General features: G+C 37.9%; 1 protein-coding gene across 2 annotated transcripts in view; it reads right to left on the bottom strand.

Annotated features, from left to right (window-relative positions):
* The window catches only part of Smc4 (structural maintenance of chromosomes 4), a 27875-nt gene extending 9851 nt beyond the window's left edge, over positions 1-18024 (bottom strand). Inside the window, exons 1-12 of one of the 2 annotated variants that reach the window (XM_013124970.3) lie at positions 17917-18024; positions 17333-17473; positions 16378-16556; positions 15678-15869; positions 14085-14261; positions 7736-7900; positions 7386-7513; positions 6473-6613; positions 5762-5912; positions 3941-4105; positions 2976-3209; positions 1209-1394 (exon numbers count right to left, since the gene is read on the bottom strand). In XM_013124970.3, the coding sequence (XP_012980424.1) occupies positions 1209-1394; positions 2976-3209; positions 3941-4105; positions 5762-5912; positions 6473-6613; positions 7386-7513; positions 7736-7900; positions 14085-14261; positions 15678-15869; positions 16378-16556; positions 17333-17465 (1851 nt within the window). In that variant the 5' untranslated portion in view covers positions 17466-17473; positions 17917-18024. The remainder of the gene's footprint in view (positions 1-1208; positions 1395-2975; positions 3210-3940; positions 4106-5761; positions 5913-6472; positions 6614-7385; positions 7514-7735; positions 7901-14084; positions 14262-15677; positions 15870-16377; positions 16557-17332; positions 17474-17916) is intronic. The other variant, XM_013124971.3, reaches the window with a different exon arrangement.
* Between the last annotated feature and the right edge of the window lie 89 nt (positions 18025-18113).

The raw sequence follows: 18113 nt of genomic DNA on the forward strand, positions 1-18113 counted from the left end.
GTTACCTAGAATTAAATAAGTAGTTATGAATCAATTTATCACTTAGCAACTTTCAGTGAATAAATTTAGTTCTTCAAAGCAAATAAACAAGATCAATCTGTTTATCTTTAAGAAAATAAGGTAGAAGCCACCTAATATCAGATATAGAAGCAACCATACTGGTTAAATTCTATTTTGTCCTTCCAGGTTATTCTGTTTCCTTTTCCAGAAGGCTGAGTAGGGAACCCATCAACTGGCTCTTTGGGCTCAGTTATGATTGTAGCGCAAGAGATGACTAGAATTGAGATACTTACATTCTTCCAAATCATATACTGCTCCTCCCAGTTAATGCTCAGGAAGGTAATGGTTCCCACAACTGGAACTACCAGAGTTCTAAATTAGCTAGTTCCCCTTCCTAAACCACAAACAAATTGTCAAACATAATGCTATAAAACCTCGAATATATTACATCCTTATTTTTGTCTGGAGGTTCTAGCAGGGAAGTGTAACTACTGTACACCCTCAACCAAAAAACCCAGCCCTCTTCTAATTGGATGGGTCATCCTATTTGATTGTTTTGTGTAGCTTCAGGACACACCTGGAATGGTGAGGGAGAAACAGACACTAAGTACAAGCCTATTCAGCAGCATCATGAATGAGAGATCTCTCAGCACTATTGCCTCATCTCCTAAAATTGCTTGTTTTTAAATATGGTCTCACTATGTAACTTGGACTAGCCCAGGACTCAATATGTAGACCAGGTTGGCCTTGAACACAGAGATCTGACTGTCTCTGCCTCCCTAGTGCTGGGATTAAAATATGCACCACCATATCCAACTTATAAATTATTATTTTTTGGAAAAAAGGTTTCTTGTGTGGTACAAATGCCTAACAATAGGGAGGCAGAGGCAGAGCTGATCAGGAGCTCAAGGTCTACCTTAGCTACACAGTTAGTTTTAAAGGCAGTCTGAGTTATATCAAGTCTTGACTCAAAAATTTTCTTAGGTTAGTTTTGGAGGGATCGTGCAGGAGAGTAATTTATAAAATGAATAAACAGCCCCAAACTACATAATGACAATAAACCTGTAGGAGCAAAATACTTTGTCCGTGCAGTCATCCTCCTTAAATAAAAAAGAACATTATTTTAGGCATAGCAACAATATATACTGAATTCAAGTTAAGAATATAATTTATAATAGCTTTTCTGAGTAAAATATAATCTACTTTACCAATCTTCCATATATTCCTGGGATCCTGCCAGATTTTTTTTCTTGAATTATTGCATCAAGTACTTTCCCCCTACTTCGATTCATTGCTAAGGAACTCTTTGCTTCTTCAACTTTTTGGAAAAGATCATGAACCAAACTTTTCATGTTTATTTCTTCTTGTGTTAATTTCTGAAGTTCTTTTTCTTTCTAAAAATAAGAAAATGAAACCCAGAAACATTTGATCTTAAATATACCCAATAAAAGCAGAAAGCTATTTGCAATGCTTCAATAATAAGAGAAGCCCCAAATAGCATAAGAACTGGCACTGAGCTTCCATATTGCTATTTTGGCCTGGCTTTGAAAACATAGATGAGTTGTTCCTATTTTAGTGTAAATTATTTGGGTCAACAAGAGGAATCCAGTTCTCTTAAAGTAGCTACAGGTATAAAAACCCCAGTCTGGAACCACACAGGTAGAAGTATGTACCAGTTCTCAAGTTCTGCCCTAAACAAAACCAAATCCAGGTACATGTAGCTGGGCAATACTATGGTTATATTATGGCTTTTTGGCTAAGTAAACAACAAAACAAAGAGGCACGGTTCCTAAGTAGAGGGGAAAGTATGATTGGGATAGCTACCAACCAGAGGACCCCACACACCCAAACTGAGTCTTCCAATTTTCAATTTAGAAACCATGTCTTATATAACTGCTATTTCCCCATTCCTTATTACACAGACATAAAGTAAAGCTCAAGTTACAGATTAAACAAATCAAATCACTACAAAGACAAATATTCTCTGGATATAATTTAAATTACATTTAAAATTTACACATCAGGAAACTGATGATCAAACAGTATAAATCTACTAAAATTTAAACTTATTTTGGGGGCTGGAGAGATGGCTCAGCAGTTAATATCACACTGGTTACACTCCATTCAATCCCCAGCACCCACATGGTGGCTCACAATCATCTATAACTGTAGTCTCATGGCATCGGATGCCCTCTTCTGGCATGCAGATTTACATGCAGACAAGATATCCCTATACATAAAATAGATAAATAAATCTTAAAAATTTAAACAAAAATTATGTATACCTGTGTGTGTATGTGTAGGTGTCCCTGGAGTACACAAAAGTATTGGAACCCCCAGATCTACAGTAACTGGCAATTAGGAATCACACAACGTGGCTTAGCAGATCCGGGCATTTGCTGCTCTTATAAAAAAATCTAGTTTCCATTACCCACATTGGGTAATCTACATTCTCACTTTAAAAAGTTTGGAAATTTATTTTCATTTCTCTTTATACAAGTCACCTACATTTATCGATTTAGAGAAATCCTCTCCCTCCCCCAACAGGCATAGCCAACACTGGCCTTGAACTGATCCTCTAGCCTCCATTCACCTCTCAAATGCTAACATTCCTGATTTTAAGTGGTGCTGGGAATCATAGCCAGGACTTCATGCTCCCCAGGCAACTCTACCAACTGAGCTACATGCGCAGCCTGAGGATTGTGGCAGCATTATTTATTGTTTGCTTTTAGAGACCATAGTTAAGTTTCTTCAAATTCTGTTTTTGGATGTATGCATACCTCTAACTCTAGCTAATTATCAGCCCATTCAAATACTGAAATACTTTCTCAAGCATGCTGAGAAAAAAATTTCTTTCTGCCAATCACTTTAAACACTGATATTAAAACAAACCAATGACGACGACAATGACAAAAGACCCACATATAATTCTAGGGGGTTGACAATGTTTGGATGAAACAGAAGCAAAACTTTACCTCCTTTAATTCTTGGTGAGTCTGAGGGAGCTTTGTGTTTATATCTCCGATTGCAGCTTTCCTTTCCTTCAGAGTTTCAGCAGCTGTAACTAAAGCTTCCTTCGCTTTACTTAGCTGAGACACTGCTGTATTATGTCGGCTGAGATAGATATCAAGCTCTGACTGAGCAACCTCCATCTTTGAACGTGCTTCATTTACTGACTTGTTAAAACCCATAAGTTCCTTTTCTCGACTCTGTCAAAATGGGTTCATTAAATACGAAATACGTTATTTTCAACCTTAGACCAAAATGTAAATTATACTTCCTGAGGAAGTCTATAAATACAATAGGTATCAAGAGAGAATTCTTTTAAGTGGAATAGTTTAAAGGAGTCTATACATGGTTGTCATCATATACTCACTGTCTTCACTAACTGATGTTATGAGTTTTGTGAAGAGGCTACTTGCACGGACATTTCAGAAATTAAAATAAAAGGTAACAATTAAGGAAAACTTTAGACCTCAAAGTCCAGAGTTCGTACTGTTTCTACATTACCTAGTGTAAGGACTACTCAGAAAGTTTCCTCAAATGTATTAATGTTGACAAATCTTTGCATTATGGGAAGATTTCTTTCATAACCTTGTCATTAACAAGGGTAAAAGACACATGGAAAAATCCTCAATTAAATAAGAAAACATGATTGCACAGAATGGCTGTATGTCAAAGCACTGGCCTCACATTTTCTACCATTACAGTCTTCTTCATTTAACAACCCCCCACCCCCGCCGCCAATAGAGAAAAACAGAAAATAGTCTAGACTGAAGTTTTAGGTATATTAAACTAAAAGGTTCAACAGTTTGAGACAGTCTTTGTTATATAACATAACTTTGCTTCTACTCCCCACCCCCATCTTTGAACAATCAAGAAAAAGACACACACACAAAACAAACAAAAAACAAAATCCCAAAACTAAAAACTAACTTACCTCCTTTTCTTTCTGAAGCCCTTGTGTTTCCTGTTTAAGGCTATCCATAACTTCCTTCAATTTTTTTTCTTCTTTTTCTCTTTCTTTCTCAAGAGAATTGTTTTTAGTTGTTGTCTCATTTATGATATCCTTACTCTTGGCAGGTATACTCTTCAGCTCTTCAACCTGGTATTATGAAATAAATTAAGGTTATGGAAATACATTCCCAAGAGTACCCAATACTATTAAAATGTACCTAAACCTCTATTCGCAGTTATCTGAAGACAACACACAGCAAACTATCTTTGTTTGCTCCCAACCCAATCATAAGATCTTTAAGAACCTTACCTTTCAGAGTACTCTTAGAGTTAACATTTTTATCCCGGTATCTTCTGGTAGTGATCATATAGTGACATTTTATTCCTAAAAACTAACCCTCAGGGCTGGAGAGCTGTCTTGCAGTTAAGAGCACTTGCTGCTTTTCCAGGTCTAAGTTCTTTGAACTTAGATCCTCACTCAGGTACTCACAACTGCCTGTTAGCTGCAGCTCTAGGGGCTCCAAAATTTATGGTACTCCCACATTCACACATAATAATAAAAAATATCTTAAAATAAAAAGCTAATGTCTTCATAGAATTTGAGCTTTATTTTTCTTTTTCAGCATAAGTAGTGAGTACAAATACATTTGGAAAATCCTTAAAGGTGAAATAAAAACCGAGTCTTGGGTGTCATCTATCTATTAATATCTATTGGATAAAGCTATAACTATAACTTGAGATGCCAAATTACTTAGCTACCTAATTAGTCATTTTTACTTTCTGGTCCAAACCTCACCCATATATATGTATATATATATATATATATATATATATTTTTTGTTGGCTGACGCTCTCTAATTTTATGTGTATGACTGTTTACTGAATGTCTGTGCAGTACAAGCATACAATGACTACAGATGTCAGCAGAGGGCATCTGAGATCAGAGAAGTAGACAGCTGTGAGTTGACAAGAGGGTACTGGTAGCCAGTGATCACTAAGCCATCTGTGTAGGTCACAAAATTCATTTTTAAAACTTTATCCCCAGAACAGAGTCTGTCACCTATATGCCTGCCTTCTCTGTTTGCTACTCTGTAGAAGAAGGCAGGCGTTACTCTAAAGTTTATGGGGATGCTAAGAAGGCTGCTCAGTAAGTAATGGTATTTATTACCACACCTGATGACCTGAGTTTGATTCTTGAGACCCACAAGGTGAAAGGAGTTAACCAACTCCCTTAAGTTGTCCTCTGATCTCAGATACATGCAATAGTATACATACGTATGTATGCAGAAACACAAGTAAATGATTGGGGGGGGGTTTAAAACTGTAATATCGAATCAAAAACATCCTCTTTAGCCATCAGTACTAAGCAAGCAGAGAGAGAGGCAGGAGGATCCAAGTGAGTTTGAGGCCAGCCTGATACAGGGAGTTCCAGGCCATCAAGTGCTACATAGTGAGAGCTTATCTCAAAAAAAGAAAAAAAAAAAAAGAAAAAAAAAAGGAAAAAAAAAAACCAAAAGCATAAAACACTCTAACCCTTTAAATTATTATTTTAGGAAAAAGAAAATTATCACCACCAAAGAAACAGAATTGCTCACTGGGTGGATGTTTCTCCAACAATATTATTAATGTAAACTCTAAAACTCATAATCTATAACATATCCCTTGGGACAAAATTGTGTTCAGACATAAAATACTTATATTATAAACATCTCAAGTTAATCTTAGGAAACCAAATTCAAGTAAATTAGGGAAAACAACCAGATCTGGTATTTAGACTTGAAAAATTGCTTTCACTAATACCTACCTTTTCTTTATCTTTTTGAAGTTGTTTCTCCAGTTTTTTGGCTTTACTTGTAGCATGTTTTAATTTTTCCCTAAGTTGAACATCTTCTAAATCTAGCTGTGTAAATTTTTCTTTATTCTCTTCAATAAATTTTATAACTTTATTGAGTTTCCTATCAAAGAAAGTAAATATTAGCCATAGATAGTCTTTCATGGCAAACTCTTATTAATTAGAATTCTAAAATGTTTACACTGATCTTCCCTGATAGTTGAAAACAAATTTTTTTCCCAAATCATGAGAGCTGTTTTGTGTATCTAATGAGGAAAGACTTCTTTTACTATGTCTAGGTATATAAAAAAACTGTCCATAAAAATTCCATAAAACTCACTCAAAGATACTATGTCATTGAAAGTTGGCATAGAATAGGGCCATCATAATTTTCAAAGTCTACCTAAAATAACCAAAATTCTATTTCAAAGTCAAATTTGTAAACTTATTAGGGCTAATGGGTCAGGTAAAATGCTTATGGTTTAGCTTTTTATGTATTGTGCCACCAGGGCATTCCTTAATGTGTGACTGTTGTAACAATGAGATAGATAGGTAAGGAAGGAGGTGCTGGTCCCTACAAGGACTATTTACTGGGAAATATTACAGTCAAAGTTTGCTGTACGTTTACATGCAGACACATGTGAAAAACTCAATTTAAATACTTAGTATTTCCCAGCGTATTACTTTTCTATATCCTTCACAGCTGAACTCTTAGCTTTCATTTCATTCGAAAGCAAATTGCTCTTTTCAGTGATTTCTTTAGTATCTTCATGAACTTTTTCCTTTTGAGTTTTCATTTCAGCAATTCTTTTTTGCAGATCATAACTAGAGGGGAAAAATAAGAGAATGTAAAGTATCATTAGTAAAATCAGTACCATGGTTAAGTGTGCTGTTAACATCAACATTAGGGGCCGGGGGCGGGGAGCATGACTGGTCGCTAGCTTGCCTAACTGGAACGTGAGCTTCTGTTTTAGGGAAACACCCTATAAGGGGATGAAGTGGAGAGGGACAGAGGAAGACACTCCGTATTTTGTTCTGGCTTCTGTATGCACATGCATATGCTTACACATGCACACATGCACGCATGCTCCCCCAAACCAAAAAAAAACAAAAACAAAAAAAAACCAAAATGGACTGGGGAGATGCTTGCAGAAGAATATACTTGATGACCTGAATTTGATCTCTGGAACCTCCTAATGGAAGGAGAGAATGATCCCTGAAAACTGTCTTCCTACCTGGAGGAATTAGCACTCACCTACCCTTGTACAGTAATAGCAATAATTAAAACAACAAAAACTAAGTCCTGCAAGGGCTGATTAACTCTGATTTTGTGGCACTTCTATAGAACACAAATAAAAACAGACAGTACATATATATGGGTTTGGTACTACCTATGATTTCTTGCCAGGTTCTGAATATTATCCCTTAATGATGAGGCTACTGCATGCAGTGCACATATGCGCACATACTATTACTACTCATTTGGCATAACTTTCTTCCTTCCACCTTTAAAATAGGACACTAAAAGTGAGTGACTTTTAGAAAAATTACATTATAGAAAAAAAGAAGGCTTTGATGCTTACATCAGACTACTTACATGTAATACTGACAGACATGATTCTTTTTTTTAAATATTTCATTTTCCAGGGTAAGGAACTCAATGGCTAGGTTTTTCTCTCCTTCTAGGGCATCCTTTTCCTTTTCCACCATTTTAACTCTGTTTAACTACAAAATTTAAAGAGTCAAAACATATTTCATATGTAAAATCAAACTGAAACATAAACACCAAGTAAAAGATTTCATTCAAAAGCTAATATCAAAATAGAGGGTTGAGAAAAAAAAATCCAAAGTCTTCTGTATGAATTATAAAGTTTTCAACTCAGTAAATTCAACTGCATAAATAAAACATTCTCATTGACAACTAATGTCTACTGAAGATTCATTTACCTTTTCTCCTCTGTTTTCATTTAACAGTTCAACTCTCCGACACAAGACTTTAATAGGTTCATTTAGCCGTCCACAGCCAATTATGTCTTCTAAATACTCAAGCATGCCCTCATCATGCTCAGTCTGGCCTTTTGGTTTCATCATAGCAATCTGTTCGACTTCACCCTTTAAGAGAGTCACATCCATACTCATTGTGTTCTGTAGTTAAATCTCTTCAGCAACAACAGGGTAATTCCAACTAAATGATATTCATCAAGTAGGTTACAGATGTTTTATCCAAGGGGTCTGAAATCCCTTTTATATTATTCTTATAAAATTGCTGACAATACACACACACACACACCCCTATGTTGTGGATTTAAGTAAACAAATTTTTCTGTTAAGCAAAATTCACAGGGTACATTACCAATTATTACTAACAATTTGCTAATGGCCTCTCATTCTAAAAAAAAATTTCAAAACTGTATAAGGAACCTTGCCCAAGTGCTTCAAGTTTCACTATGTAGTTATCTAATTTCTCTATAAACCTAGTGTGAGTTTGACAAGTGACCCACTTCAGAAAAGATGACTAAAACTTAATATTCTAATTTTTCTGAACAGAGAGTCTCAACTGGAAAAGAAAACTATCTTTCCCTTTAAGTACTCCGACCACAAGAGCAAATAGTTTACCGTTATATGCTACACAGGAAAACTTTATTTGTAATCAATATATCAACCTTGAACTATAATTTAAATCTTTTGACTACCTAAAAAGAATCTATAATCAGTACCTAGAAAGCTGATTATCAGGCAACCAATTAATTCTGTAGTTTTTTTTGTTGTTCTTTAAACATTTTAACAGCAAATAGACAGGCTAAGTGGGGGAAAAACCCTAGATATTTAGAAAACACACTTATTGATTCCCGTCTTTGTAAATGGATGACTGAAACTTAAAAACCAGGTGAAAATTTACTGAAGCTTTTAGAATCTACTCACTAATGCACTCTGCCTGATTTTAAGACAGGGTTTATGTGTAACCTAGCATTGAGTTTGAAGGGCTCTGCCTGCTACTGCCTCCCAAGAGCTATGGGATTACAGACTGCCATAAAGTCAGTACTTTGATGATCCCATAGCACCACATGGTCAACGAGGTATAGAGTGAAGCTAAACCAAAATGCCTGTGTTTTTATTCTACTACTATATTATAGAGGTATTTATGTAGAACACTTTCCCATCGGTTCTCACGTTTGCATCAACAATTGTAAGTATAGACAGGATCCAAATCTGAAGTATGCCCAAAGCTCTGGGATTATAGTAGTGAACTTTTAGTCACTGAGGAAGTTAAGACTCTTATTCAGAGTTATTTACGGAAAGTTTACCAACAGTTGCACTGCTAGAATTTGGGCAGAATGATTTGGTTGTGGATATAGTGCTGTGCATTACAAATGCTCAGTAGTACCCATGATTTATAAAATATATTACCCAACTGAAGGTGACTTAAAATTTAAATGTCTACTTTAAGATGCACAACAATGAGAAAAAAATGCCAAACCCCACCCCCACATTTGAGTCAAATGACCACAAGGTATTAAACATTTTTTCAGATAATAAAAACCCGGGATCCAGTGAAACCTGAGTTTGGTTCCTGGAATCCAATATTTGAATAGCATCACGTGTTTCCTGCCCAAACTACCTTTAGGTGTAGTTATCAGACAGTAACCTAGTTTGAGAGAAAGCATGGTAGTTATTATTTGTTCTTTCTGAAAAAAGATGATGTGGGGCTGATTTCCTCTCTCTAGTAAAGTAGTTGAGTTAAAGACAGATTCAATTATGGATCAAAATAGTTTCATGACAAGTCTCACGCAGCAGTATGTTTTAGATTGTATTATATTGTACTGTTTTTATTTTCCTTTGAGAAAGAGCCTCTCTCTCTATGTAGCCCTGGCTGGCCTTGCCTCTGCCTCCTGAGTCCTGGGATTAAATGAGAATGCTACCACACCCTGTTATTGCACTCATCTTAAAGCGCAGTTATTGGACGACTAAAGCACAGCCAGGGCTTAAAAGTCATCTGATTAGTTTACACGCAGGCTGTGGTGCTACCATAGATGCCTATGCACCACATACAGGCAGCACCCCCCAAAGGCCAGAAGAGGGCGTCAGATCATCTGGGACTGGTTGTAAGCTGCCAGGTGGGCTCTCTCATAACTGTTAAGTCATCTCCAGTGCCTAAGGTGAATTTTTAATGTCAACCTAGAGCTTTTCTTTTTTTGTTGTTTGTTTTTGCGAGACAGGGTTTCTCTGTGCAACAGCCCTTACTATCCTGAACTTGCTCTGTAGACCAGGCCAGTCTCAAACCCACAGAGATCTGCCCGGCTCTGAAATAATTTTTTTAAAAAAGATTTACAATTGTGTCTGTGTGCCCACATGAGTGCAGGGGTCTCTGGAGTTCAGAAGAGCTTGCTACATGGAGGCAGAGTTACAAGCAGTTGTAAACTATACGGTGGAAATCAATCTCAGGTTCTCTGCAACAGCAGTAACCACCCAAACCACCAAGGATCCTTTTTCTATTATTCAGGAAAAAAATCAGCAGCAGTTTAAACTTAAAAGGACTCTTTCACTCCAAGGTTACACATCATATAGTAATAGGACAATCACCTCTAAAAGACTTTTCAAGTTGTGTACCTAAAGTGGGTAAAAATTCATTTGCCCTCACAGTTATTGCTACTTTCTATAGTTTTTTTTTGAGATAAGGTCTCTCTGTGTAGGCCTAGAGCTCAAGAGATCAGTCTGCCTACCTCCTGAGAGCTGAGACTAAACAAAGTATTTATTTGTTTTTCAGACAGTTTCTCTGTGTAGACCAGGCTGGCCTTCAACTCAAGAGATCTCCTGCCTCTGCCTCCTGAGTACTGGAATTATAGGCATATGCCTTGGCCACTACCACTCAGCTCTGAACAAAATTTTAACACCCCTCCCACATAGCTGTATTCGAGTATGCAGCTCAGTGGTAGTGTTTGCAGACGGCCTTGCATTTGATCCCTAGCAACAGAAGAGGGAAAAATTAGAAAGGAGCTTAGGTTGACTTAATAAAGGCATTGCTGGGTAGCAAACAAGGACACTGTGATTCAGTTAAACCAAAAACCTAAGAGAAAACTGGGTATGGGAGCACACATTTGGAATCCCAGCACCCGGGATTCCATAAAAAGAAATACAGGGGGGAGTGGTGGACAGACGGCTCAGCAGTTAAGACTAATGACTACTCTTGCAAAGGACCCAGGCCCAGTTCCTAAGACCAACTGACATGGTGGCTCACAACATTCCGTAACTCTGGCTCCAGGTCTGATGCTCTCTCATGACCATCTTGGCCCTAAACACATATACAGTACACATGTATACAAGCAGGCAACACTTATGTGCATTATTAGATACCAAACCCACAGCCTCATGTGTGCTAACAATCACTACCACAGATAATATTCCAACTGCTCTGGGCTTTTTAATTTTTGCTTTGCCTAAATAATTTTCATTTTCCCGAACTATAACTTCTTTATTCCTCAAGTACAGTTTACCCTAATTTGTTCTACAATATGACAAGTAACCAAATCCCCAAGGTTAATAATATCTGTCCAAAGTAGACAAGTAAAAAAAGAGAATGCTTCTGTGGTTGGTTTTCGTATCTATTCTAGGTGCTTAGGGGCAACTTCCTAGCTTGTTTTCCACAGTTGAGAACTGGATCAGACAACTAGTCAAAAATTTCTTTCAAAACTTAGTCATAGATTTGTTTTTTACATCTTTCCTTATTTCTACAGATTAAGAGACTACAACAAATATACACCATGCCATCTGTAAAAGTATATTAAAAAACATTATCAACAAGGTTAATCCACTCTCCAGAGTAGGAAAGTTTTAAATGTTTTATTTTGTAGCATGAAGACAAAAAAATACAGAAATTGGATTTCTGTTTTTTAAGGAATTTACAAAACCACTCTCAATACATCAATTTATTAATGTAACTTTGAAGGGTAACAGAAGCATAGGATTGTCATTTCTCTAACTTGAGTGGAGCAAAACAATAAAATCTAATTAGATAAGTTATAGTCAACTATGAAATAATACAGGCTAATAAAATCTTTCTTGTTTGGACCAATAATCATACAACTCACAAAAATCTCTCCAGTAAGATAGAAAACCAATGGCCAATCAATCAATCAACTGAAATACACATGGCCATGTAAGCCTGTCCCCAAAGATAAGAAATGGGACTTAACCATCTTCACATTAATCTCGAAATTTTAAATGGATCCCATAGTAGAAATGCTTAAACTACACAAATCCATAAACACTGTAAATTTTTAAAATCAGTTTCTAAAACTCAGTGCATCTCAATCTTAAAAACTTGCTTTTCTATTATATGTGATATAATTAGCACCACTGTCCAGGCTGTGCACTTATGTCTTAGATGCTGGTATTATGATACTGTCTTCAATGTTCTAGCCACCCTAATCATGGGTAATTTTTAAGACAAATGTTAGTAATTAGGAGAATAAAACAGAAGCTATGATCTTATTTCATGTGCTTTAAATCTCTTACTAGTATAAGTGTCAAAGATTCTGATAAAAAGCTAAGAAATTTTCGCAGAAACTACTTCCACTTTCCCTTGAATTTAAAGAGTTCTACCTCGCCCAAATTTCCCCTTTTTCTTCCTAAAAGGCAAGTTGCTAAAGTTCTTATCTAAGTTCAATCAAGAGCACTCCAGTGCTTCAGAAGCACATGTTTAATATAAACTTGACACTTTACAACTTATCTCTTTGGGAAATTGCTTTATCATCTTTCTTCATTACCAAATTACGTATAAATACGATGCACAAAAATTTTACAAGACCTAAAATACAGTCTACTTTGCACCGGCATAAGACTTATTATCTCAGGATAAAATTAAGCAAATAGCAAAAAATAAACAAAGAGTATAATTTCCTGAAAAAAATGTTACCACCATTAAATTTAGCTTATCCATAGGTTATCAAGCCAAATTCTTGAATATGGAAATCCACAAAACTGTACAATTAATTAAAAAAAAAAAACCTAAGCAAAACAAAAACATCCATAATGGCTTAAGACTGCATCTATATAAATTCAAATCTTATTTACAATCAAATCTTATTTGTAACTGATTTTTTCAAAATTTATTTTTAAGTAACAGTGATTTATTGAAATATTTTAAATGTACCATTTTGATAGTTAAGGGGTACTAATTATTCCAGAAAATTTTACTTGCCTTCTATGTGATACATGCTTAAAATAATTAAGAATATAGTCTCAAATGTTTGAAAAATTGTAACTTGGTAATACTCAGTTACCACAACAAAAGATTTTCTATCAAATTAAAACTCCTAACCTATTTTAACAGCAGTAGCACATGACAGAGTGTGTCAGTCAGCAGCTGCCTCTACATAATAAGCAACCCATCTCTTTAAATTTTACTTATACTCTTAGTAGCCTGGGATAGAACAAGAGAATGAGATCTTTAAATCAAAACAGGAATTTCACAATACATAACAAAGTCGTATTTCACCAACCAACCAACAAAAAACAAAACAAACAACCCAACCAACCTCAAATGACAAAATTTTCCTTGCACCAAGTTATACTAGCAGGATATACTACACCCCCCACTCCCCCACCCCCAAAAGAAAACCAAACCAAACCAATCAACTGCAGGGCCTAATAAAAAAATCAAATACCAGACATTAATTTTTATGCTCTCTTTTAAAAGACTTCTCTAAGAGTTGATACTAATATTACTGGTTTAAGAATTAGGCTACTGTAAATAAAACAAGACCCATCTTGAGTAAACTTTTTTATTATTACTATTATAGATGTTAAAAGTATTATATTAGGTGTTCGGGGAATTTGGTTTTGTAAATATCAAGCATATAGTTTTCATGTTAGGAAAAAAAAGACAAACAAAAAGGGCCAACTACCCAAAGATTTTATTTCAAATGGTGAAGGGAAGCACAAGCAGAAGTGAGAGCTGCTGTATGCCTGTCACACTAAAGCAGCACAATAATATTGGTGTTTAATATTTATTTCACTACGCCAATATTTACGTGCTGCTAGAGCGGAACAAGTATGTCAGATATCCGAACATAAAATGAACATGTGATGATAACCATACCAATTAGAATGAATTTCCTTAAATTTCTAGAGCAGCAAATAATGATTCGCATCTTGACTATAGTATGTAAACCATGATGTGCTGCTATAGTACTTTAAGGTTCCAAATAACAGGATTCAAACAGAAGAACACTCTTTCAAGCTTTATTACAAAATAAGAATTAAAAACCAAGAACCTTGGAAGTTTTTATAAACTTACCTGCAATATTAAAAATCGATTATGGTCCAAGTCAATCCCATGGCTTCTAAGAAGATTTCCAACATCTTTGAATGTCCTCTTCTTCCCACTTATATGATAGACAGAAGTGTTATCTCTGTAGGCTGTTCTAGATACACAGAAGTTACTGTTAGGAACAACTTCATAATCATCCCCTTCCTGTTTTAGGAAAAACAAAACCAGAAGTCGGTTGGTATTCAGTCACAGATCTGGTCCAGATTTCATCTACTTTATACTGAAATCAATTCAATGGGTTAAATATTTCGTAAAAATTTTCTTGTATTTTCTGACAAACACACACACACACAATTTGTCCTTATCTCCCCTGAATTAAATATATATACAAACTGACAATTGTTCTAAAATGAATTAAAAAAATTGCTTTATCAGGGACTAAATACTTCTAAGTTGTTCGGTTTCTTTCTCAAAGATCTCTAAAACTAAAAGTCAAATCAACTAAACAAAATTTAGCTTTAAACAAGCCAAAAACCATATCTGAATAAGAGCCAAGGGAGGTGGACAAGAGTCCCACCGTTCCTAAAACAACCCTACCCTACTCAACCTTGGAACCAGGTTTACTGGTTAAAAAGCTATGCAGGAAGAAACAATTTAAGGAAAATATTAAAGGGAAACTTGTTTTGGTGGTGGTCTTGTGGGGGAGAACAGCTTGTCAGTTGAGGTGTGTGTCACAATGCAAGATACCCTTTGCACCTTCCTGAACAGCATTCCTGTCATTAATTGAAAGTTAAACTGTAACAATCTCACAATTATATACCTGATAAAGAGAAACAATTATGAATCTATGTTAGCATTAAAGTTCATTCATTTTAAGGCACTGTCATATTCAATTTTAGATGAATCAAAATTAACAGGCATTGGATATCTGATTTATTGACAATCTATTTTCTAACTCAAAAGCAAACAGAATTAATTAAGAAGATTAAGATAGATGCGTCTGTTAAATTAAATATCTCTAAATAACAATCCCCAGCACCTAAGTTATCTAACCACTTCATCATGTGCATTCCTTTATTCTTTTCTAGATTCTTTTCAGTTGCTTATTGAATCATTAACTGTCTAGGCCAATAAGTAAAGACATGAGAAAAACCATCCACAGAATCATACAAATAACCTGATTATTTGTAATTCTATTTCTAGAAAACAAAAACAGTAGTCTGCCCCGTATCATTTTAAACGAAACAAAAAAACACCACAGTAGTTCAAACCTTAGAAAATTTCTTTCAGTTCATCTCACACACATACACACTGCTACTAAAAATACATTTAATGTACATTGAAATACTGTAATCATTTGCTGATTTGCAAATGATTACAGTCTAAAGAGATAAAAAGTGTAACTTAAAAATGAAGCCTGTATTTATAGTGAATGCTTATTTAGATCCCCAATAATCAGTTTTCTTCCAAAGAGTTGAAGTGAATATGGTCACAGAAGTAATATTCCTTTTGCTTTAATTATACGTAAAATGTAAGAAACAATTCAGATCTATAACAAAATGTGCTATGCCAAAGTTTCTTTTTCTTGCTTGAACTTACAAGTAGAAAATAACTTCTTACCTTATCAATTATCTTTTGGAAATGAACTTCTACAGTACAACTCTGAATATCCTTGTGTTCATCAGAATTATGTATCAATACCGACAGTTTTTTAGACCTTATTTTTTGTGCTCGATAGCCAAACACAAAAAGCATGGAATCAATGACATTGGATTTTCCACTGCCATTTGGCCCAATAATACAGGAAAAGCGCTGTATAAAAATAAATGTAAAAAATTTATATTTAAACATTCACACGAATTCTATTAATTTAAAAAAACTAAAGGCATTTAAAAGCTTCCGTTATTAGAAAACACATAATTTGAGTTTTCTTTCTCTTTAGAAATAAAAGCAGTTTAAGAAAAGGAAAGCACTCCAAGAATGAGCGAGCTGAGGGAAAAGCATTCATTCCAAAAAACCCACTTTGAGTTTTCTCACATCATGTTCTGCTCTAGCACAAGCTTTAACATTTTAAATAAAACCATATTCAAATTCTAACCCAGACATTTTACAAAAGCCATTACAACTGCCAACGGGAAAACACCCCCTTTTAATGAAAAGACACTAGATAAAGAAAAACTAATTCCTGTTGTTGAAAGCATAGGCAACATATTTATGTGTGTTTATTAGGCTGGGTGGGGGAGGAGAGGGTGTAAAGAGCCAGGATAGTTAGAAAGCCGAAATATTTTGCAATAAAGATGTTCTTTGAATGGGCAAATACCTTATGGAAAGGTCCCAGAATTTTCTCTCCAGCATAGGACTTGAAGTTTTGGTTTACAATGTGAGTTATCATTAGACGAGGAGCCCCAGCTTCACTGGCCATTGCAGGAGGTGGGGGTGGAGGAATACTATTCAAAATCTCTTCTAAACTTCTGTTATCAAGTTCCTCACCTGCAGTCTCTAGGTTAACGGAAAGGCAGAGGGGAAAGCCTACGTTAGTGGAGGCCGATTGCTTGCCAGTCTTAAAGAATGGAATGGAGGGATGTTATTTAGGAAACTAGGAATCTATCTTCCACAAATGCATCCTAAATATGGGGATGGATAATATTTCACCTTAGTTTCACGAACAACAAAATTCGTGAAAGAAAGCACCAGTCATAAAATTCACTATTCTTTCTTTTATCATAGTCAAAAAAATCACACCATAAAGCAAACCCGCGAATATCCAACAAATGGATTCCCTGCTTCCTACATTGAACGGGAGATGCAACCCAAACGACAGCACTTAAGCAGCACACAAGCTTCAGTAACATGGTCACAGGAGTTTCACGGACGCTCTTAATTCCTACACTCGGAATGCTGCACAACCTCAAATTCTATTTTCTCTTTGAAGGCAATCTAAGGGGTCCCGCTGATTTGTCTTTCCCTTGCAGGAGACTCGCGTTCCGTCCCTAGCACCCACAGCGGGCGGCTTGACTGCTCGTAACTCCGGGTCCCTGCCTCCCACGTACGTGCACCCCTCAACACAGACGCACTTTGAAAAGGAAAAGTTGACAGCGCACCAAGGAAAGGCAATGCAAGCCTGAGGCTGGAGCGGAGGCGCTCAGAAACCCCGCGCTGACCACTCCGCTTTCCGCCGTCGGTGCCGCTCCCACCCCAGAAGCCCCCGGCCCCCCTCACCCGTCCCAGGCCGCCGCGGCCACGCCAGCCGCCCCCGCACTCACTCATTCACTCACCCGCAGCGGCCGCGCTGTCCGCCGCGCCGGCCGGCGGCTCGGGGTCCCCGTCGCCGTGGGCGCCGTCCGGGGAGGGCGGCGGCGCTTCCTCCTGGCGGCAGACCGAGGCCGGCCTGGTGCCCTTACGCCGCATGGTGGCTGCTGCGGCGGGAGAGAGCTGGAGTCAGGTCGGCCAGCCGCCGCCGCCGCCGGGCGGGCTCCGCCCAGGACCCACCCGCCCCGCGTCCGTGCCCGCTCACACCGCGGCGGCGCCCGGGAGGCCGGGCTCCCCTCGTCCCCGCCGAGCGGGAAAAGCCTGCGGCGCCCGGGGCGGCCGCGCCTGGCCGGGGAGAGTCGCCGCCGTCCCCCGCCCCGCTGTCCCCTCCCCTCGCGGCCGCTGCAGCAGCGGCGGGAAGGCCGCCCGCCGCCCGCTCCGCGCCGGCCACTCTCTGGGCCGGCCGGCCGGAGTCCCCCGGGCCCCGAGGAGCCGGGCCGGGCTGGCCCCGACGGGTCGCCGCGGGGGAGGGGTGACAGGCGGCGGCGCTCCCCGGGCCGCAGGCCTCCGCCCCGGCAGGCCGGGCACGGGAGGAGGGGTGACACCTGACCCTGAAGGGAAGCACGGTCCCGCCGGCGGCTCTCCTCCGCGCAGGGCTGCGAGCCTGCCCCGGCCGCCCCCGCCGCGCTCCGGCCGCTGCTCGCGGCTCCGGGTCCCTCACTCGAAAATGGCGCCGAAAATCCAAACTCGAACGGAAATTCGTTACAAACGCGCGCAGTGGTTTCTGGGAGCCGCGAATTTGAAAAA

This window comes from Mesocricetus auratus, unplaced genomic scaffold (genome assembly GCF_017639785.1).
Source record: "Mesocricetus auratus isolate SY011 unplaced genomic scaffold, BCM_Maur_2.0 Super-Scaffold_100009, whole genome shotgun sequence".
NCBI classification, from domain to species: Eukaryota; Metazoa; Chordata; class Mammalia; order Rodentia; family Cricetidae; genus Mesocricetus; species Mesocricetus auratus.